This window comes from Centrocercus urophasianus, unplaced genomic scaffold, assembly GCF_019232065.1.
Source record: "Centrocercus urophasianus isolate 14NV4802_14NV808 unplaced genomic scaffold, USGS_Curo_1.0 seq_22, whole genome shotgun sequence".
Taxonomy (NCBI): Eukaryota; Metazoa; Chordata; class Aves; order Galliformes; family Phasianidae; genus Centrocercus; species Centrocercus urophasianus.
The window spans coordinates 4,587,696-4,611,108 of NW_024884778.1; the positions used below are offsets into that span (position 1 = coordinate 4,587,696).

At 40.9% G+C, this 23,413-nt stretch overlaps 1 protein-coding gene across 2 annotated transcripts in view; it reads left to right on the forward strand.

Moving 5' to 3' along the window:
* TAFA4 (TAFA chemokine like family member 4) overlaps window positions 1-23,413 on the forward strand; it is a 68,157-nt gene that overhangs the window by 14,249 nt on the left and 30,495 nt on the right. For both annotated transcript variants that reach the window (XM_042823675.1, XM_042823674.1), the window contains exons 2-3: window positions 7,384-7,519; window positions 10,460-10,575. In XM_042823675.1, coding sequence (XP_042679609.1) covers window positions 7,440-7,519; window positions 10,460-10,575 — 196 coding nt within the window. In that variant the 5' untranslated portion in view covers window positions 7,384-7,439. The remainder of the gene's footprint in view (window positions 1-7,383; window positions 7,520-10,459; window positions 10,576-23,413) is intronic.

Genomic DNA, 23,413 nt, shown 5'->3' on the forward strand with positions numbered 1-23,413 from the left:
CAGGATCTCATGTTAAATAAGTGAACTAAATGTGCCACCAAGTTCAGCTTGGTTTTTTTTCTTTCTTTTTTTCTTTCCCTGTGGATCTTGATTTTATTCATGAAGTCTCAAGTTCCTGGATGAAAATAATTAGAGGAAATTTTTCTTTTCTACTTTGTAATTATTTTTAAGAGAGTTAATAGCTCTCCAGAGGTGACGAAAAGCTGATTAAAAGCTGATTGTTGTCTGCCATGAAACCAAACAAATGATCAACAATTTATTACTTTCTAGAGATCTCACACTTTTCAAGGCAATCGTAATCATGGGAAAGTGAGCGGATCTCATACTTCATTTCCATCCCTGAGCATTTCAAAGCACAATCAAAATTATGCCACTTAGCCTCCTCCCAGCTCCTCCCATCACTCATGCAGACGGCTGTGTGGTCATGAAGTGAGCCAAGGGGCCACATAATAGCAAAACCCAGATTGGGAACAGAAAGAACAAGGTTTGTGAAAATGCCTTTTTTTTTTTTTTCTTAAGCAAATAAAGAAGGAAGTTTCTACCTTTGCTCCTGAAGAGGATGTGCTGTTATTCCGAGTCTAGCCATGCTCTTACTCCAGTCAGCACAACTGGGCTGAGCCTCCTGTGTGGAAACACATTCACATGCTGCTTCTTTAGCTGTGGCAGGTGCCAGAAGGAGGGCTCTGCTTCTGTCTCCCTTCTGACACTTCAGGTGCTCCAGAGGTAAATACCATGCTAACACCTCTTACTGCTCCTGACTAACAGTATCAGCTTGGTGCTGCTGCTGTCCTGCCTCAGCAGCCGTAAGAGGTCTGTCTGGCTTCCCTGTGCTTGTGAAAGGATGCAAACAGCAGCTAGCAGATGATTAACCTCCTCTAAGCAAAAAGGCCACTTTTCACTATTGATCAATGCATGACCTCCAGTTGGGGTTTCTTTCTGCCTGCCAACCGTTCCCCTGATGCTCTCATGCACTGCTGCAGAGCAGGTGGGTTTCCCAGGGGAGGCAGGAAGAGCTGCTATGTAAACAAGAAAGGGGCTGAGGAGAGACAGTGAAGGAGATGTGAAGGATAGGGCTGGAAGAGGAAGGAACAAAGGAAATCACTTCTGGAGGGCAGGAAGCAGAATGTAAATAACAGGAGTTTTGAAACCGTCTTGCACCAGTGCATGCTGTCACGATGTAGAAAATCTTACGAGGCTTCTGGTACTTGCAGAGCATGACATAAAGGATGTAAAGCCTCATTCAAGCCTCTCAAACTCAATGAGACCTGAACTTAACCTGTGCTGTGTCTATACAGTGATGGTCATGTTCCAATTAGCTCCAGAAAAGCAGATACTTCTCCAGGATATGAGGCTGAGCAAAAGTCAAAATTCAGGACACGAGACAGTGCAGTCACTGGTGGAATGCAAGTTAAGGTACCTCCAGCTCAGATAGAGCTGTGTACTTGGGGGATGCATTTCACGACGGTCAGAACTTTTATCCAGCGTGGTGCTGCTGAGCTGTACAACTTTGAGACTGGGTAATTTTTTTTGGATAATTTGAGGACCAAAGTTTGATAAGCAAACAACGTTTTCTAACTCCAAATAAAAAGATTGTCCAGTTGGTTCAAAGTCAAATGACAATAAGAGATCAAAAATTTACTCACAGTTCTGTGGTCTGCACCTTTTCCCTCCCATGCAAATTTAGTTCTTCAGCATTGCCACAAGAAGTTTTGTATGCTGGAATCTCAAGCTAATTGTGCTATTTTTTGTACAAAAATAGGAATATTAAAATTTCAATTTGCTAGTAGTTATCCTATGCACTGCAATGTGGCTGAGAGCAAGAACAGAAATAGCACAGCACAACATATTTTGCTGTTGGCTTGTGTAGTTGATAACACAGGTGCTAAAAGTGTGCATTCAGTCCATAATTACACTTTTGGAAATTTAGCGCTGTATTTATGAGATGCTTTTCATTAGAATCTTTTAACAATTAGCTAATGAGTCCCAAGTGGGACAATTATCCTATATACCCAGGCAGTTGGGATTCTTCATCGGCCATAGCGCATCCATTGCTCATAAAGCATGTTTGTGTTCTAAGAGTGAATCTAACTATTCTATGCTTTCCTCTTGGAGTGTTTCATGAAACAAAATGAAAACAGAGATCAGATGACACTGGTGATGCAGAAATGGACAGACCCTGTCGCAGTCATGGCCTGATGGGGACTGAGGGGAAAGAATGAGCAGATGTGATGTGACTACTTACCGTGAGTGGAATGTTTTAGAGAATGAGAGAATATAGTGTTCTAATACAGAAGGATCAGAAAGAACTAGATCTGTCTGCATAAATCCCATAGAACCACCTGAAAAGCATAGTGATATCTAGATGTACCACAAGTTGACCATGTCTTTGTGTAAAAACTCCAGTTCACCTTGGAGGTGTTTCCAGATTCTTTCTGCTGCTACTTTCCTCCACTTATGAGAGATGTACACTGGATGGCTGTCTGTGCTCAGGGTTCTGAGGTATGAAGACCTGCAGTTGGGGATCATTTGCTTCTTGCATGTGAGTCCAGGCCTGGATGCACAGTGGGGCAGAAGCCAGCACAGCCCTGGGACCACTGCCTTATCCAGAGGCACAAGCAGGTATGGGACCTGTTTCCCTCACCCTTCATTCCCCTGTTCAAGTGATCTCTGTGAAAACACCTACCAGCCCACCTGTGTCCCTGGTGAGTGGGAAGAAAGGCAAGAGATCTACTCTATAGCTATGGGTCAGTTATCTTTTACTTCTATGGAAATGAATCAAATTCCTACGTCAACCCAGGGTATGGAAAACAGGGGTCTTTATTGCTTGAAATGTTCTGTGCAACCAATTACCACTTTGCTACCTGGTGCAAAAAGCTTATAGTAGGGGAAATGCATATTTGCTCTGTCTGAAACATTCTGCTGAAGAGATTTATTTCAGATATGCATTTCTCCATATCTCTTGGCATGCTGCCTGCTTTGCAACAGCACTGCTTTGCTTGTGGGGAGGTCAATTGGGAGTGGAGCTGGATACTGACTCCTCTTTGAACAGGGCTGAGGCAGATCCTGTGCTTCCTTGAACACAGTGCCTGCAATTCTGCCCATTTCTTAACTAGGCCATACGCCAGGAGGGGGAAGACTTTGAGATGTTTCACAGGCTACAGTGAGGGCCTGAAAGAACCTGGATAATCACAGTGAAAAATTCTCTCTGATAAATGTAGTTGAAAGAGTTGAAACGCTAGGCTGGAACAAGGAAATATCCTGTGTTTGCTGTCCAAGTTGAGAAGCCTGTTTGTGAAACCTTCAAAATGAAACCTTGATAGCATTACTTACCTCTCTGTGCATTTACTTTGGCAGAAGGATTCTTTGTAGGATGATTATGAATAATAAATAATGCTATATGGAGAAAAGCGTACATTCTGTCTTCACTTTACAGCTATAATTTTCAGGATTACAGCTGTAATCCTATTGGTCTTAGTAGAATTTTTTCTTGAAGGAAAGATGTTGGCTCAGTTTGAGTTGAGAGAGCAGGCTCTAACATCTTTTCCTAACATTTCAAGTACTAAATTAGATTCTATTTCATTTAGATGATCTTATATTTTTTCTCGTATTTCTGGACTGCGAGTGATCAGCTACTTGTGCCAGCATAACTCAGCTGCTAGTTTTCCTGGCCACATAAATGCTCTCTAAAACTGAGAGTGCTGGGAATCGCAGGTGCTGGAGTATTTGAAGACATGAGTGCTGTCCTGCCTGGAGCGGACCTAAGCTGTGCCCTGTAGTTCACAGTGTCAGGTTCTGAGTCGATACCTGACTTGTTTTGCCTAAGCAAAGGCAGCAACTGCTCTGATTTCAAGATCCTCCTTGCATTATGTGAATTTGAAAGCTTCTGGCACTCCTCTAGTTTTCACCTTCAGTTTGTTCTCACCTTGAATTTGTTTTCCTGTTCTATATACCTCTGTTCCTGCTTCTGTGTGACCTGAGCTCCACCGGGTTAAACTTTGAGGCCTTTTGTCCAGCTAAAGAAGGCTTTCCAACAGAGGATTCATACTCTCACTCTCTGCAGCCCTCCCAGCTCATCCTATTAACAAGTCCACAATGGATGGATGGTTTGTTCTCATCTCTAACAGGGCAGTAATGACAGATACACCCTGGAAAGAGCTCCAAATGCTGATGAAGACAGACACATGAGCCCCTAGACAAATGGCACACAGGATATTTGTATTAGTGTGGATAGGCCGACTGTTATTGGGACCAATGCCTCATCCTATGTGGATATAACAGCAGTTCAGTAATTGGTGTGATCAGGCCTTTCTCAGTAATACCTGTAGGGAGGGAACTACAGCAGAAAAGCTGATGCTTAGTCTGTGAGTAAAGACTTGGAAACTGGTCACAGTAAAAGTTTTGCTTTCTTGCAATGGGAGAACAGTCTCATGTTACTCTGTGCACAGTTTTGTGCTCTTTCTGTTTGCATAAAGCCTTCTTAATAGATGTAGGTGTTAATGAGGATGGGCAGAACTGTGATGAACCCACTTGGAAGATGCACAGGATCTATCATGAGAGAACACTGAGTACAGTCTGGAAAGTTGGTTACCTCTTGTTGTGGTATTAATAAAGATCATCTCTAGTTACTTTACCTTCTGGTGTTCACTTCAAAAAACCTGACGCTGAGAAGTCAGCAGCAATAGAGAGAAGAGCGAGGTGATGGGTTTAATATTGCAAAACCTCTCAAGGAGAGGCTTCCTGCATCGAATGAACACGTGAAGTTGCTCAGCAAGGGCTGAGCTGCAGGCTGCAAGTGCTGCGTGTGATAGCAGAGGAGAAGGAGAAACAGCCTAATGAGATCGGATGCCTGGAAGCAGAGCTGGACAAACGCTGATTAGAAATTAGGCGCAGTGTTTAAAGGGAGGTTAATGAACTGCTGGAATAACTTTGCCGTGCTGAATTTACCGCAACTTGAAGGCTTCAGATCAAACCCGTGGCTGTGATTTGAAGCATTATTGCCTTATAAGCACTTCTGGGGGTTCTCGAAGGACCTCGAGGGTTGGGAGCAGCGCTCAGCCTGGCGTCTGCCCACACAGCAGCCTGGCTCCCAGAGGAGAGGGTGAACGGAGGAGTTCTGTGACAGCAGCGTGTTAGCATGATTAATGATAACACTTAATTTGCCTGGACAGCTCATTCCCGCACAAAGGAGAGCTCGGAAGGGCCGACGACAGCTCCGCCGCATGGGGCCGGCTGAGGCGGCGCGGCGCCGCCAGGGGGCAGCAGCGCCACGCGGCAGAGGCGGCGGCCGCCGGGAGCCTTCGGGAGCCTTCGGAAGCCTTCGGGAGCCTTCGGGAGCCTGACTGCCCTCTCCCCCCTCCATCGGCCCCCCCCCCCTCAGGAGTCAGAGAGAATGGAGGAATTAGGGCTTTCTGAATATTTGATGGATGGAGGTTGTCTAAATTATTGAATAGCTTATTATAAGAGATGGCTTAAAAAGGTTTGGTAATTCATCCTTTGCAGAAAGTGGCTGTAAGAGGCATTTTGCAACATGTAAATATTGGTGGGAAGAGTACTTACTTTAGAATGCTGTCTTATTGTGTCAAAAGAAATATACAGTGCCTGCAAGGCATCAGAATGCCCCTGGATATGCATTATTATCCGCCTCTTTTGCTGTATCCCTCTAATTAGAATGAGTTGGGATAACCAGTACTTCCCTGTCTCTACCCAGAGTTTAACGTGTCTTTGGTGACGCTGAAGTTAGTATTTACCTGTAGGTGCATCTCAAGTTCTTCTTCCTTCTCTCTGATAAAAATTACAGAGCAAAGAAGCGCCAAAACCTAATTTGGTGTATGGAGGTATTGATTCCTGCAAGAGCACTGTGAGGATATATTTATCTGTTCTATTATGAAATGGGTAAAAATGTACCACGCCGCACTTCAGTCTTTCAATACTGTATTGAAAAGCCTGCTTGCATGCTTTTCTTCTCAGTAAGCCTTTGGAAGCACACTGATTTTTTTTATTTTTTAATATTTTATGCGCTTAAGAACTACTAACAAGAAAGGCTTGATATAATGCTTGCCTTAAGACATCTTTTTGCCCACGTTTTGTTTTGATTTGAACTGCTGCACTGCGACTTTGGCTCACTCTGAAACTCCACATCTGAGGATTGAGACGGAGTAAAATGTGGTTAATTATGGATTGTTGGCCTGGTACCGCTTTAATTCCAGTGTTTGCTGTTTTCTCATTGTGTTCTGAGCAGGAAGAAATGGAGTGTGTTGAGCCAGGGCCGTTCCTGTTCTAAGCTCCTGGAAGATGTCTGCTTACTGACTTTTCTGCCCCCAGTGTGTGTTAATGTAATTTTGTGTTTCTTAAAAAGTGGGTTTCCAATTGATCAAAGGACTACTGAAATGAAAGGAGTGGTGGGAGAACATGGGAAAAGCTTATTGTGATCACTCCATCAGGGGAGACCACATTATTATTACTCTCACAAATTACATTGTGTCTTGTTTCCAATAACAGAAGGTCAAGTTGAGCCCAGGGATAGGAGTGAGAGAACGAATATAAACAATAAAAGCAAAGAGACTTGGCTGCCTATGAATTGGAGTGTTTGAGCTCGTTATTCGGTGGAATGCGTGTCACTAGTGCTAGAAAACTATCTTCATATAATGACTTGGAAATGTAGCTTCTGGGTGCAGCTGGGCTTGGCCTGAATATGGTGCAAGTAGAACCAAAAGCATCAGTGGGTGCAGTAAAACGTTCATCACACAGACGTGATCCTATGGATGCAGCCCTGTGGACCCTCTCTGCTCCTTTCGGGGCTGGACTCCAGGGGCCTTGGCCAAATCTTTATGAATATGGTGAAGGATTTCACTCCACGTTTAATAACCTCTTATTCAATTTGTTGGAGGTTTCAAGCAATCGTGTAGAAATCTGTTTGCACCGTGGCAGTGTCCTTCCACAATCTAACAGCTCCCATGGCATTTGTGTGGAGAGAGGACACTTGGTTGTCAGCCCACAGTAAGCAGCATGCCTTGTATGTATAATTTTCAGTGGAGCAAACTCTGCCTTTTGTTAATCATAGAAACATAGAATGGCCTGGGTTGAAAAGGACCTTCATGATCATGTAGTTTCACCCCCCCTGCTATGTGCAGGGTCGCCAACCACCAGACCAGGCTGCCCAGAGCCACATGCAGCCTAAATGTAGTTAATGTAGTGGTATTTCACAGCTGTCTCCACACAGTTCTCCCTGTGTTCTTTTAAACAAGTGAGAAGAGCAGTGTTTGCTGCCTTTGGCATCGGGTTGTACTGTAGATGGCACTGTGAAGCAACGATTTTAATAACAAAGATCTATTTCACAGCATCATTCTAGTTGTTAATTGCAGTGTAATATGGCTTTCTTTGTAGGTCCCCAAAGTGAAGAGAACGTTCTGAAATGCAGAAAGGCTTATCTGCAGCCGCAAATGGGAATCTGGAATAACTATGAAAAACACACTGAAATAATTGTGTTTGACTGGAACAAAATTCTTGCAAAGTCCCCAAGGTAAGAGTGCTTTTTAGCTTTCAAATGACACTGAAGATTTGCTGTTGTGGTTAGCAACACTATGCACTTGAATCCGAGAGAGCTAAGGCTTGACATTTCTGAGAGTGGCAGCCTGCTGATGCTGAAGGGCCCAGCACCCCTTGTTGCATCTGTCTGCCAAATTTCATCCATCCCTTGTCTTGTTAAAGATCACCCTGTATTTCTCTATGTTAGTGGGCTGAAGACTTGTATCCTGTCTACCTGAAGTCTGCAATTGTTGTATCGTTTTAGTGACACTGAATGGTTTTAGCAGCCTCTCAGCTTGGATATAACTGTATGGATGTTTTTTAGTGATTCACTTATTTCTGAACTCAAATGTACTTACTCAAGACTAAGTTTACTCTGTTATGCTAGTTGAACCTTGTTTCCCATTACCTATCTAACATCAGGGTCCTGGTTTCAATGCAGTCAGACTTTCATAACATGGGAAAACTTTGAAATGATGTCAGCTCACATTTCCACTGAGCCTGGGCTCGCTCCTCTAATGGGAATGGTGGAACACCTGGATCCACTTACATTCTGAAAAAGGAGCTGTTGAGCAGCCAGTGCATGATTTGAGGCCAAATATCTGTCCCAATTTTCAAGTCACACCAGAAATGACACGCTCAGAATTTCTGTCTATAGTATTTACTTTCAAAGGTTAAATCCTGCTTTTAGTAACACCTTAGGAAACCTGAAGGAAGGTCCCTATCTTCATTACATTACTACAGAGTGACACCAGACCTGGGATGTCCACTGATACCTGGGTCAAATATCTGTGTTCGGGTTTAGGGCAGCGGAGAGTTGATGAGCAAGATGAGTAAATCCTGGCTTCCTATTCAGAGGTACTGGTGCACAGGGTACAAGCCACGTGTTACTGTTGTCATAAGAGGAGACAGAAAACAATGGTTAAATGGTTAAATTCAGCTCTCTCCTCAATAGCGTGGCGTTACTGTCATTATCTGGGGAAAATCTGGGGACTGAACTCTGAAATGGTAGATTGATTTTAATACCTGCTGTGCAGTTTACCCGGATGAAGATCAACAGCAATAACAACACTTGTGCCTTCACTCTCACTCAGCCCCGTTAGCTGCACTCGCCTCCTGTGGTTCAGCTGGGTGCAGGTGAATTAGGCCCATGGTTATCAGCTGAAGTGTAACTGCTGTGAATTAGCTTAGGATGCTCTGTAAGAGGATACTTCTAGGATAGATAAGGAGCACTGGAGTTTTTGTCTCTTGATTGGTTGATTCATGCTTGCAGAAGCCTGAATCACGCACTGTTAATAAGGAATCTGTTTCTTCTTAAATTGATTTCAAAACAGAGCATCTTCTTAACATATTTTAATATACATATTTTTCCCAAATCAATCCTTAAAATATGGGTTATTTATTTTTTTCTTTAAGATTCTGTGTTATTTTACAATAAATGTGAAGCTTTTAAAAATATATATATATAATGATGGGCTGAAGACTACAAGGACAGCTGAAGGGGGAGAACAATTCCTTGATTAAAAACAAAGGAATCCCAAACCAGCAGGTACAAATAGTGATTGTTGCTAAAATATATTTGCAGCAGGTTTCTGGCTTCTTAACTTTTGATATGAAGAAGTGCATTTCTGAATTACTTGGGCCTCATCAATGTTCTCATTAATACATGTTGAGAGAACAGCGTTGTCTTGTGATGAGCGAAAAGGAAAATCGGGCAAGCACTTTCAAATGAGAGAATGTGAGATCTGCTTTATTTTCACTGGCAGATGGTTACTGGATTTAAAACCTGCCTGCCATAGACTAAGCTAAGGCATGGGATTGTTTTAATTTTATTTTTGTTTATTTTCAAATTATCACTTGAGTTATCTGATCAGTTGAACAGTTTCAGGTATTATAAAGATATATAGGTGTAAAAAAAAATTCAGAATGTACCTGGAGGAATCAGAACTCAAATCTGCAGGGAAAAGTTCTCAAAGGACTTCTTGGTGCAAATAAAAATGCTTGTGATAGGCTTGTCCAAATCCCAGCATGCTGATTAACTACAGACTGACGCTGCTATGAAAGCAGTATTTAGTTCAGTTTATGCAAATCTGTGATTTGCCTTTAATTAATTTGATGTATTCCTGCTTACAGCATTTTCTGAAAGTGGGAAATGTTACATCTAGGAGTTCAAGTGCATAATGCACATTTATGTGTTGCACGAGTAATACATCATCATAATTGAGTTTAAGAAAATGATCAGATTAACTTTCTATATGATGAATGGCATAACATAAGCTATTGAAGGATTTAATTGCAGATATTTGCAGCAAAATTACTGGGGATTTGTGGCTGTATTTCTATCGCTCCTATAAATAAGACTAACAACATCTGCCTTCTGTTGGGCAACTGTTTTCTGAAATAGTTTCTAACACTGACAGAGTAGTGAGACCTTATGTATTTGGCTGAGGTGATGGTTTCATGACTGTTTAACCCTTAGCAAGCCTAGTGATGTCCAGGAAAGCCAGCAGATAATGTGTACTTGAGTGATAGACCCGAAGGGGTGTTAAATACAGATGACATTGTACTGTGGTGTTTCTATGATTTTGAGGCAAGGGCTGTTTAAAAACAGTAGCACGCCTTATCAATACGCATATTGAAGTTTTGTGGATGGACCTTAACCAAAAAACAACGCTGCCCAAGATGCACTGCAGTTGTGTGGCGTTGTTATAAATATATGTGTGGTAATCTGATGTGTGACAGCCATCGCGTTTCTTCTATTGGTAAAGCATACTTAAAAAATGAATTGATTTCAGCCAAACTGTGAAAGTGATTTTTGTCAGTGCTGCCTTATTTGTTATTCTTCAGTATCTTCACAGAGTTTCCAGCACTGGTTTTTATGTTATTCCCTACCCATGTTGTTCTTTCACTCATCTTCTTCCTTTTCTGCCTCCAGGATGAGATTCTGTGCCAAATCAATGCTTCTATCTGACTGGCTTTTTCTGGTCTATGTGTTAATGGTCTGCTGTAAATTGCTGTCCGCCTCTAGCCACCATCCCCGGGGACACACAGGTAGGAGTGTTTGAACTCATTATGTGCTACTGAGACCAATTAATACCACTTGCAGAATGTTAGGGCTCACTTTTTAGCAGTGGATAACTGATGAGGCTGTTGACATCGTGTTACAATCAGTGCAATGGGTTAAAAATACAGCAGCGACAAAACATGTTACTGTAAAAATTCATGGAGTTTCTAGCAATTTTTTGAAGTAAAATCCCTCTAAATTTTTTTTCTGGTGAGCTTCATGACTGCTGGGACTTCAGTTTTTAAATTTATTTATTTATTTTATTTTTTTAACAACTCTGAAATGTATCTTTATCTTCCCCCTCCTAATCTAGTCCTTACCAGGAGAGTTTCTAATGGTATCCTTGGCTTTGGTGAGCGATAAATCAAAGCTCTAAGACTGTGTGAGCCAGTTCTTTCACAGAGTAACACAGATATGGACTGTGGTTTAGTTCATCTTGTCATATGCTACGTTTTTTTCCTGCAGAGTAAAGCAAAAATAATTGCATTTAAAGGAATGCATTTAAATTCTAGCGAGATAGATCTACCAAGAACAGTGTAAGTATCTATAAATGGCAGAAAAAGCTCAGAACAAGCTGGGTTGGCTTTGTGAATTGATACAAGACTGGATCTTGGAAGCAATGTGTTTGTGCTGGGACTGTGCAGAGAACCCAGCCTCACTGCAGAAAGGCATATAGATGTACCAGTGCTAATGCCCTGTATCACCTTTGATCCCAGAAGCAAGAAAGGTAAAGCTAACACAGTAGTACCAGTGAATTCTGATTTTAGGAGAGCTCAAAATCCTGGCTGCACCCACATGATGAGAAGAGTGAGCTCTCAGTACTGTAGTTAGAGTTGTGCTGGCATGGGGATTTCTGCTTCCTATTTGTGATAGTCACATTCTTAAATCAGGTGTATTGGCATTAATGCATGTAATGTTCTTAACTCTGAATCACATTCTCATGGGTCCACGTGTAATGTTAACATACACTTCATACACCTAGCTCAGCGCTAGGAAGTGAAGGTACTTTTGTTTGAGTGCTCATTCTCCAGATGAGACAACCTGCTGAGCTCTTTCCTGGCTGCTTCTGGTGATTGTCTAGGTAGGAGCTGAAGGATCCTCGTGTGCTTGCCAAAAAAACTGAAAATCCTGGTGCACCCCAATGAATTTGACCTACGTAGAGCTGCTGTGTCTGTCTATGAACTCACGGCACGTGTGTATCTAAGAACTGCACAGAATACCTCTTGGCCTTGCTTTATCACCAACTTCTGGGTTCCATGGTGTTGTAGAGCATTTGTACCATGCTCAGATGTGTCATTTGGCACTGCCCATCCAGCGTGAGCCTACTGCTTCATTCAAGTTCTATCTAAATTTAGTCGTCTTATCAGGGAAAAAATCCCTCGAGTTTTGTTTAAAGCATGGACTGATATGGTTTACTGGCAGCTTTTTTTTCTTGAACACCATATGTTTGAGGCCATTGAAAATGGATTCCAGCCCACTTTCTTTTGGGAGTTTGACATCTCACTGTTGAAGGAGATCTGGCCAAAACTATGAACCAGCAGTAAGGGTGTTAAAGTTACTGACAAAATACCAAAAGCATTGAAAACTACTTTGCCTGGTAAATGCTTTTTCCATGTAGTGAAGTTTGTTTGCCGTGTGATGCAGTCATGGGTCATGGAGAAATACAGAAGTCTAAGTGAAAGCCTATAAGGTTTTCCAGTGAATACAAGATGATTTGTATTACCTTCTTACAGGTAGCTGTTATGGTAACTGACTAAATCACTTCACTAAAGAGAAGGGTCTACATACAATGCCAAGTTAATTAGGCATTCTTGACCCTTCCTATAAAGAACTGCTGCTTATCAGCACATTTTGGAGCTGATTAAACCATTGAAATTCCTTTTGTCATTCAGGGAAGGGTCTTGCAAAAAGAAATGTTATTTTTCTCTTGTTAAGATGCACTTTGCATGTGTACCTAAGGGAAATACATGTAATAAGGCAGCAGTGATCCCCTGTTGTGGGCTTATACAATGAATGCTCATTATGTGTCATGTAAATTTTGGCAAACTTTTAACACAACATTTCAGAATGCTTGACTGCGTTCTTTTAACGGACACTAAGGATTTTTTCCCTTTATCAAAGAAGTATTATAAAACATAATTGAGGTTCTCAACTGTTAAGCAAATTTTCTTACAGTGCTTTCTCTGGTAGGCTAAAGAAAGGTTCTGCATAGTAGTATGGTCAGATCATAGAGCTCTTTCTTCTTCAAACAGAATGCCTCGAGGCTGGAGCTTTTTTGCACCTTTTTAGACACATGTCGTATTCTTCCCTGGACATGAGCTTCTCTCATGTATACACTGAAGTCACCCCCCATCCCAAATTGATTCTATATTTCAGATGCAAGTCACCCCACTTTTGATTCCCTGTCTCCCTTATCTGATGCATGGCATCACAGAGCATTTGGAAGGTCCTCATGATGGGGCCTGCATTTCCCAGCATCATCTTTTTTTGGCTGTGATAGCACCTAGTTTGTGATACTTTAAGAGGAACTTGTTTTTAAGAATGTGTTATTTGCCCCTGAAAACCCCTGAAAATGTGTTTCAGTCTGTATTTGGGATCACTAGTCTCTTTTAGAAAAAGTGCTTACTCATGACATCTAAGAAAGTTTATTAGCCAAGGGCAGACAATAGAATTTAAGCTGAAAAGTGGGATTGACTTTTTTTCTTTGCAAAATACTGCAATTTTTAAGGAGTCTAATCCAGGAAAAGACACATATTGACTTTGGTTGTTTTAGATGGCACTTGAAAGAATGACATTTGACAGCTGTCTCCATAATATTCAGACAGGAACAGAGGCTAGATCTTTAAGGACCCAGAAACAATCCTGCTGCTGAAAAGTGAGAGACAATGGCATTGAGCAGTCCCTTTGACAAAAAGGGCCTCATCACTGTAATAAAGTGTAGGACAAGGCAGGCCTGTTCTTTTGTTCTGCAATATATTTGCTGCCATCAAATAACTCTTAGTGGAGAAAGAGCCCTGTTCAATCTAGCAAGCCAATTCTGCCATTGCTTTGAAGAAGTTTGGATCTTGAATCCAGCTTGAAGGCCTCAACCTATCTTTCGTTTGAATGGCGCAATAGTTTAGACTGACAAAATTAACTAGGCAAAAGGTAAAGGGGAGATGTTCCTTCTCATTATCATTACATCACTGAAGATGCTGCTTATGCAGATTATTTCAGCAGCCTCCCTCTCTATCTGTGGAGAAAAGACAATTCAGAACATTCATCTGATTTCATTGCTGTGAAGTACCCTGTTGAAGAGCTTGTCTTTTGCACTGACAATGGCTGAGCACCAACCTTACCACAGCTATTTAGAATGAGGCGGTATTTCAAGCTCCCAGATTTCCTAACTGAGACCAGGATAACTATCAATTCCGTGCTGTGCTGAATGAAGCAATGTACCTTTAGTACCAGAGATTTGTTTCCACCTCACTGCTGTAAGTCAGGATCCACAAATGATGAAACATTGAATAGACACTTCCTCTGGTCATCTCACTTGGGGGCTGGACTTGTAGCTCATTGATTGGTATAACCAGCTGAACACTTTCTGTCATGATTAACCAGTGCAGCTTGGCTTTTTTGGGGCTGCTGCATTTTATTTTGATGTGATGATTTCTACCTGAAATACTTTCAGCCTCCTTCTGCTTGCTGAAGGTTCCAGATTTTGGAGAATCCATTATTAATACACCTGGAAACCATATGCTTAATATACATCTGTAGGGCCAAATTTGACTCTGAACTGTTTTACTTGGTTCACTTTCTTTTTTCTTTGTGATTTCAAGTGAAGAGTTCTGCCCTAATAATCTGCTTGCTTCCCACAGATATAGGATGATGCAGAGCATGGGGATAAATCACTCTGTTTGAGTTCACTGGGACAGCTTGGTCTTCTTGCCAACTGGAAGAATGAATAGTAACTTCACAGAGTTTATTTCCCATTGCTCTGCAGATGGATTAATTTACAAGGTTATCAGAGGTTCAGTGAGAGAAGTCTTGTTGAAAATTGCAATGGCAAGTCAAATGTGCATGACCGTGGAGATTGGGAAGTGGATTCATAAGGGAATTAGCAGCAGCCTGAGGTGTTGAAAACTCTACCTCTTTGCTTAGTGAAATGCAGCAGAAAATCTAATTTGCTGCTTGGCATCTTAGATGCAATCTCCTGCAACCAGGATGCTGTCTTGGCTGTTGTTTAGAGGACCAGGGGTTTCAATTTTTCAACTGTGTGTAAAAGATGGGCTTCTTTTGTTGATTGCCTGTACAGGATCTGCACAGGGATCTGAGATAATTTTCTGGGCTCTCACGATCATTTTCCTTTGTGCCCTTCTAACTGATGCCTGAACTGGGTGAGGCTGATGCGTGGGACTCAGCTCATCATTTGAGTCATGCAGTCGTGCCTTTGATGCAGAAAACAAAGGCTCTCCTCTCTGCTGCTCCTGTTCTTCCCTTGCTGCTGGTTAGAGAAGGCAATCTTTTTAGAATGTCTGTTTCTGATTTTCTATCTGTCTTTAATTGCTCTCTGATCTAGCCTACCAGTGGGACAATCCAACTCATTTGTTTCTCGCAGAAGCTGTCTGCTTGTCACTTGGTAATGGCAAATATTTTATGTACATAGGCCTGGGACAGAGTTCTACCATTGACTGCAGTTGTTTTGGTCTGCAGGGCTCTCAGGATCTGCTTTTTTTTTTTTTTCTTCTTTTTTTTTTTTTTTTTTTTTTTCTTCTTTTCTCTGAATATGAGATGTCAACTGGAATGAAATGAGGTTCCTCATCAGTTGCAGCTTTTCACAGCTTTAAAGACTTTGTGAGTAAAATTGTGCCCTGATAGAGTCAAGTAGAAAAACTTCTCTTTTCCATTGGCTCCAGGGCTTAATCTACTTTAATTGAAGGCTAGCTGGAAGATGCAACTTTATGTTAGAAATACTGCTACTTTCAAGGAAAAAAGGGAAAAGCAGGGTTCTGATTGTCCTCTTGTTTTTGGGCTGGAATATCGTTCATTCTAACAGTGCTGTCAGATTGCTAGGGATTTGGTTCCCAGTTCCACCAGAGGGCCCTGCAAGGCTGTGAAAAGGACTCCAGTGCACAGCTGCAGGCAGACAGCACACTTGCTGTCTCGTGATTTAAGTCACAACGGTGCATTTTACTAATTAGAGTTATGTGTCTTTCGTATTTCAATGGGTCAGATGTGGTTAGTGCACAATAAGCTTTAGCCTTTTGTGCTGTTTAGCTCCTTTTATGTCTTAATGTTTTATTCAGCGTGTTATTTATGTGTTTTATTACCCAGTTTCTAAATATAGGGTAGCTACAATATACAGCCCTGGCTGTGATCACAAGTAATAGGGTAGGGAAAGCAATTCAGTTGAGCAATAGGATCCCTTTGAGACAGAATGAGATGGAGTTTTCTGCATGATGTTTGCTGGTGTATTTTTGAGGGGGAAAAAAGAGGAAGAACTGAACCTTTATTTGGGGTCGAGGGGTGAAGAAGGAGTTTTAAATAACAATGAGAACTTGCTCTATATACGATGGTCTTCTTCAAAATCCATGTGTGCATAGAAGCTGCCAGCATAGAGAAATTCAGTGTTAATTCAGTCTTTTATAGTCTTTTATAAAAAGTTTATCCCGGGGAGCTGTGGGAAAAAATTACTGATGAGGTGAAGAATGTGTACTTATGGGTATTGTACTTCATCATGTTACAGAAAAAATAAAGAAAAAAAAAAAAGGGGGAAGCAGTAATATATAGCAAAAAGAAGAGAGGCTTTTTGGAAGATCCAGTCTCAACAAAAAAATGATAAGTCCATTGTATCAGTGTGAAGCAGGAGGCCAAAACCAAGCTGTTTCCAGCAATATCAGGGTGACCAGATTCTAAAACTTTGGGGGAAAGCTTGTGAAAATACTATCTTTATTTTATTCATCTTACAGTGGCAGCATTATTTTTTATATAGTCTCTACGTGTAGAAATGGTAACCTTTACATTCCATTGTCCACAATTCTAACCAAGCAAGCTTTGTTTGCTCTTTATCTTTCTTTCTTCCTTTTTTTTTTTCATTCACCTCCCCCAAACTTAGAACTTATATTACAAAAAAGTACTGTACTTCAAGTGCATATGCTTGTACCAGTGCTGGGAGAAAGGAGTAGAAATCTGCAAGTAGGATGGAAGGCATCTTGTGCTCAGTGTTTAGGTGAGTATAGTGATGCAATGGGAAGTGGAGCATGTTCTACTGAGAAGCTGTGCTCTGGGTTTACATGGAGGTCAACATGCTGAGTCCTTGGGAAGGTTGATGTTTGAGTGATGAAGGCAATAGATTGAAATGTAAAGGACTTGCATTGAATTCCTTTCTCTGAATTGATTGAAAGACTTGTTTAAGATGGAAGTCCTGACCAAACTGAATGGGGAGTTTGTGTTTCTTCTGTGATTTAGTTTCCAGCCTGCTTCAGATACGTCATATGGTGTTTGGTCCCAAAAGAAAAGTTAGACTTCATAGTTATGATTTTATTAACGCTTGAGCGTTAATAAAATTCTTACTGCATTCATCATTCAGCGTTTTGCAAATCACTGCCATTTTGAGGGATGGAAATTGCTTTAGGGTCCGTTCAGCTATCGATCGACATGCCTGCGCTTACTGCACGGGTTGCGTTGTCACAGCCTTGCAATCACATTAGTTGTAATAGCAGCACAGAGCCTGTCCCAGACTTCAAGTCCAATTCTAATGTAATTGTAAGGCCTTGTGCTACTGGAGAGTTCCATTTCAAATGAGTGACTGCACAGGCTTTAAATAGTCAAGTACTTAAAAGCAGGAAATTGGTTGTCATGTTTGACCTCACCAGTGCCTTGTCCACTAAGATTATGTAAAGATCTCAGCTCTGTTCTCATGCCAGGTGTATTTATTTCCCCTGCAAAATGGCTGCTGCTTGGTTTACATTTGGAAGTCTGTGGTGTGGCTGAGGACTTGAGATGCTTCCCAACCGTCTTGGAAACAAAATAATGTTTAATTGTGGAAGAAACTGACAATGGATTTTCTTAAAAAACGAATAATTAAATTGCTGCCTCTTATCCCTTTGCTGCAGTTGTCTCTTTTTCATTGTTTGACAGCGTTCTTTCAGGAGAATGACAACTAGTGGAGGACAACAGAGATTCTAAATCAGGAGATTAAAGATGTCTTACAGGGTTCAGCAGGGTGATCCCTCCTCATCACACTGAACATGCTGCATGTCAGCACACGAACTGACGCTTCACCTGACATTCATTGTCTACCAGGGAGGCAGTCATTAATGACACCCTGCCAATAACAGAAGTTATGAGCAGAAAATTCAAGGATCAACATTTCTATTTCTTACTGTTTGACCCGCCTTTATTTTTTTTCCCCTTTCTTTATTTCCACTTTTGTTTCTAAAATGGACATCATTCACGTGACTTATGGTCCAATGATGGCCACTGTCTTTTTTACTTATCTGAATGTTCTAAGAGATGGTGACCAGATAAGCATGTGGGAGGTTTACTCTCAGCTTTTATTTACTGCTTACATCTTCTTGATTACAGTTGTCTCATTAGTTTTTGCACCTCAGTCTCCTTAAAGTAGCATCGAAAGATGCAGTGAATATTTTAGAACAGCTTTCTTTCACTGTCTTTTTAAAATTAAGTAATTTATTTTTGTACAGTGAACAAATTGTTGCACAGTGGCTCGGTGTTACACTTCTGGGGTGGAGCATCATGACTGGTATGTAACAGATCATGGTTGTGTTAGCAGGTATTTGCAAGGTGTTGCCTGCAGCTGACTGAGTTTCCTGTTGTCTGTTGATTCTTGATTAGCACAAATGAATGGAATTGAAGTGTATCGAGGCAGTCTTTCCCATGCATTTTATTTTCTGGCTGGGTGAAACAGCTTAGTGTCTCTTCTGCTCTCTGTATCCTTTTTTCTCTATTTCCCTTTTTCTTTGAGAGATTTCCTTCTGTATAGCAAGAAATAGAAGTGAATAAAGATCATGCTGAGCTTTCTCCTTCACAGTGCCTCTGAATCATCACTGGATGGATCATGAAGGTGAGAGTACATTGGGCCTAGGGTGGTGGTAGCATGCTTGGCTCCAGCACAAGTGGTGTTCTGCAGCTAACATTGCAAAGGGAAAAGAAGAACAGCATGCAAACCCCTCATTTGTAACTATGCCCATTGTAAAGTACCAGGTTGGATCCAGTGCTCTTCCTGGTCCAAAATGCACAGTACAATGAAAGAGAATATTGCTTGAAAAAGATAATGAAAATATGTATGTCCAGGGAAAACAGGCATAGAAAGCTCTTTAATAACATTCCCTGCTCAAAAGAATTTGAAAGTATCAAGGCTTTCTGACATATTCTTTGCTCTTGTCCCAGTGATGTCCTTTGCACAGTCTGCTCCTGGTATAATAAAATGTGTATTGAGACACTGTAATTTAAGGAAGCATATTATCTCATTTCATGAATAAGCAATAAGTGCACAGGCACATTTTTATTATTATTATTTAATGAGGGACAGTAAATAACTGGTCATCCTCAGGAATGGTGACTGTCCTCTCATGACTTACTATTCTGGGGAGGTGTTCTCTTCAAAGAAAGGCCAAATAGGAAGATATCTATATTGACTGTGATGTTTGCTTCTATTCTTAGGTATTCCTAGATAATCTGTAGAAAATAAAATTTACTGGAAGTATGAAAATCAAGTCAGGATATAATTTGAACAAAGTGCAAATTATGTCTGTTGGCATGAATCGCACCAGCAGTATGAGTGTCTGGACCAAGCTGTGTTTATGCTAATGATTTCTGTCTATTCAGTCCTTTCAGCAGATGCTGGTATTCTTCCAACTGCAAACAAATAGCCCAAACAGAAATCATAAAATTTCTCATCTAAAATGGTTGGGATGTAGAAAAAGGTCCTCAAATATTGTCTGGGTGTATCCTGCTTTAGTTAAAGAATTGAAATTGTGCTGATCCACAACTTTGCCTCCCCATTTTTTTTTAGAAATGAAGTGAAATCGCTGTGCTCAGCAAAATGCATTTTCTGCAAGGGATGCCACAGTCCCCAGGCATGGAACTGGAATAATTAGTCTACAACTGACAAATAATTGTGTTATGCTAAAGTCTAGAAACATCCAGGCTGTATAGCACGGTGGTTTCTGCCAAGTTGGAGAGAAAAGAGGGCTTGCTGTGAGAACATGTCCTCTTTCAGGGAACAAATCTAACCCAACAGTGAGTGCAGAAAGCATTTTCCTGACTTCTCAGCCCTTCCTCAGTATCGAGGGATTTGGGTTAAGTGAACTCTGGATCAGAATCAAAGCTTGAATATGCTGTAGCCTGAATACAGTGATGTTCTGGTTTTTTTTTTTTCTTTTCAAATTCATTCCAATTTTTCTTTTGTATTGCCTTTCGACAAAAAAAAACAGAGGCCTCTGTCCCAAATGCTTCAGTGCAAATAAACTGCAGTGTGCTGGAGTTCCTCAGCCAGTGTCAGCCAGGCTGCAGTCAAAGTGATGCAAGGTGTTTGTCAGAGGAACACGAGGCGCTTTGCATGCAAAGTGTGATCACTTTCATTTAACAGATGGGGGGCTGAAATCACCACACCAGGTCTTAGGAACGAATTTGTCTTAGTTGCAAAATGGTGCTGGGGTTACATTTAGATCGACTTGCCTGGGACTTGGCAGCTGGGCTAGTACTTACAGAGTTTTATTTATGCAAACAACAGAGTATGGCACTTAAATAACATCATTGCACTGTTTTGGCCAGCTACAGTGAAAAACATTTGAAAGCTGACAAGTGTCTGGCAAGCTCTTTCCCAAAATTATTTTCAGTACTTCTTAGTCCTGAATCCATTAGCTAAGCTGGTCAAAAGTTCATGAGAAGAAATGGCACTTTTGAAATATTATTAACGTTTTGTGTTGAATGCTAAATGCTCTACTCTTAAAGTGGGTGAAGTTCTGCTTGCTGTATTTTATTATAGACTATGACGTGGGCTTTCAGACCGAGATCCATTAAGTAATAAATAGTAATAGCAAGGTCATTTCTTGACCAAGGAAAAACTGCATGTTGTGAAATGATGAATTCAGTCAGGAGACAGGCAGTGGAAAGATGGCATTTTTGTGGCAGTCTCAGCAGATGGTTGTGATGAGATATTGCTAATTGTTACTGCTCTTATTAGCATGTTCACTGAGGACTGGTTTGCTACTTGCACGTGGGTATGGGGAAGAGAAGTGGAGTCCTTCCCTCTGAGGTGAGGAGATCACAACATCCCTGCACACCAGCAGGGTCACCCGAGTCCTGAGAGAGAATGTATAACATTCTGGAAAGGAAGATGATGGTCCTTGGAGTTATCTGGGTGATGTGGTGTATTTAGAACCTGTGTATTGATAGATGAGCTTTACTAGCTTACACACAGTGAGTGTGCATTCCAGATCTTGATTCCTTTTTGTGCTAATGGATTTTTTTAATGCTTGTCATTCTGTTTTTTCCCTCTGTATCTATTTTTCTGTATCTGATTAAAACTCAGTAAGTAGTATTTTTTTAAAAAACAGTCATTGATGTTGTAACATGCTGTAAATAAAGAATTAAGCAATGAATAGATGAATATAAATAGAAGAGAGGATGAAATGCACAAGAATAAATCCTGTGCTTCAATAGGAGTAACTCTGTTTAAAGAACAACTTCCAATTGCAAAGTGATCTCTGGGGCAATGAGAACTACTTGTTATTTTTTGCATAAATCTGATAACTTAAGCTTGCCACTCTGTGGAAGGAAGATAATGTCAGGCTGATTGATGGAGTGAGCAGGACATGACAGTCTTCAAGGAAGAAGAAAGGCAGAAATCATTTTCTGTGGAGACAGGATCTCATGATGTTGTCGAGAACTTGATAAGCCAAATGAAATCCAGAAATCATTTAAATTACAGGATGATGAAATAAGAGGAAGATAAATAGGTCTGTGCTAATGATTACATATCCTCTTGACTAGAATCAAAGATCAAATAATGTATTGACATCTTCTGTTAATTCTGCTGTCCTGTATCCAAACAAGTGTTAGAGTTTAAAATGGTTGAGCAGTAACCTAACAGCAGTGTGCAAAGGCAGAGATTATTCTTCATGTTACATGCTACCTACACAAGTATTTTTCTGTGTAATGTTTGTATGGGTGTGCATATTACTGGGGCTTTAGTATTTAAATTCATTCAAAAAAAAAAAAAAAAAGAAAAAACACTAAATGGGCTTTTTGTGTTTTGGTATAGTGGAAAATCAAGGACATCAACTTGCTGGTGAAACTTAACTGTCTTAAATTAATGCTTCTGAAATTAAGCTCTGAGAGGATCCTAGGATTGGTGTCTTGCTCAGATGAAATGTGAACTTTGATATTTTGATTCCTTCATTCTTCTGATGGTGTATTTGAATGTCAGTACTGGTGGATGGAGTTTATTACAGTTTACCTGCTGCCTCCCACACAGCAAAAGGAAAGCTTCATCCGATTCTTTAACTGCCATGCCACTACTGCTGTTTGGCAGAGCTCTGCATACTGCAGTTTGATGCTGTTCATTCAGTGTTAATTTTGCTTGTAGTCATTCTATTGGGAATATTATGGAGACATGAAAAAAATAGACGTAGAGGAATGAGAGTCAATCTGAGCAGCATCTCATAAAGCAGAGTGCTGTTTATGCAGCTGGACTGCTGAGCTTACCTTTTTAAAGGTAAGCTGGGCTTACCTTTTTCATGTCTCCTCATCACAAGGCAGTCTACTTCCCCCCACTTCCCTCCCATTCTGCTTGATTTGTTGGAGGAATTCTTGTCTCTTGTTGGTGTTTTGCTGTCTCTCGTCTTGTTGGTGTTTTGCTGGAGAGTCCCTAAACATCAGAAATTTATCTTCTTCAATAATTGCCCTGTAGACTGTATCCTCACAACTTGAGTTGACTTTAAATTGTTGTCGTTGCCTCTGCTTTGTCATCCACAATTAATGATGTTGATAATAAAAATGTTATGCTATCGTTTACCAGTTCAGAGGCCCTCTGTTATCTATGAGGGGGTGCTAAGTGGATAGCAGAGTATCAGAGTTCTTTGTTTTACCTTGAACATCTGTATTCCCAGCTCCCAAGTACTGAAATAAGGCAGATTTGGACTTTTAAGGCCAACTTTAGAAAGGCATTTAGACCCCTATTGCTGCAGATTTGCAGCGGCTAGGCTTCTTCAGATGAGTGTAATGGGATAGGTGTTGAACTTCATTTTTAACTACAATTTGAAGAGATGAACGTTGAAATGTTATAAATTGAGATCCTGCATTTTGCAAAGCTCCATCCAACCATCCTTGTGTGAGCTCCAGCATCTTAGGGAATCTTGGAATATCCTTAGTTGAAAAGGAGCCACAAGGATCATCGAGTTCAACTCCTGGCTCCACAGAGGACAACCAAAAATCAACACCCCAAAGTAAGAGATAAAGAGCTGTGGGATTGAAGTGGATCAAATCCATGGAGCGATTTTATAGGCACTGGGAATGAGTCAAAGCAGCAGGTTGGCTCGCTTGCATAGAAGGTGCAGGCAGTTGCAATGGTTCTCCTTCAGTTTTAGTTTGCTTTCTCTGAAAAAGTCTGTCTTGGAAAGCACTGAGAGCAAAGGTGCAGCATAAATATCAGCCTGACGGTGACTCAGGCTCAGCCCTCGTTAACCACCGATTTACTGAAGTGCTTTTTACTCAACCTTCCCACAGGGTGGCAGCAGCAGAACGCATCCATACATTCATTTTTTATTTTATTTTATTTTATTTTATTTTATTTTATTTTATTTTATTTTATTTTATTTT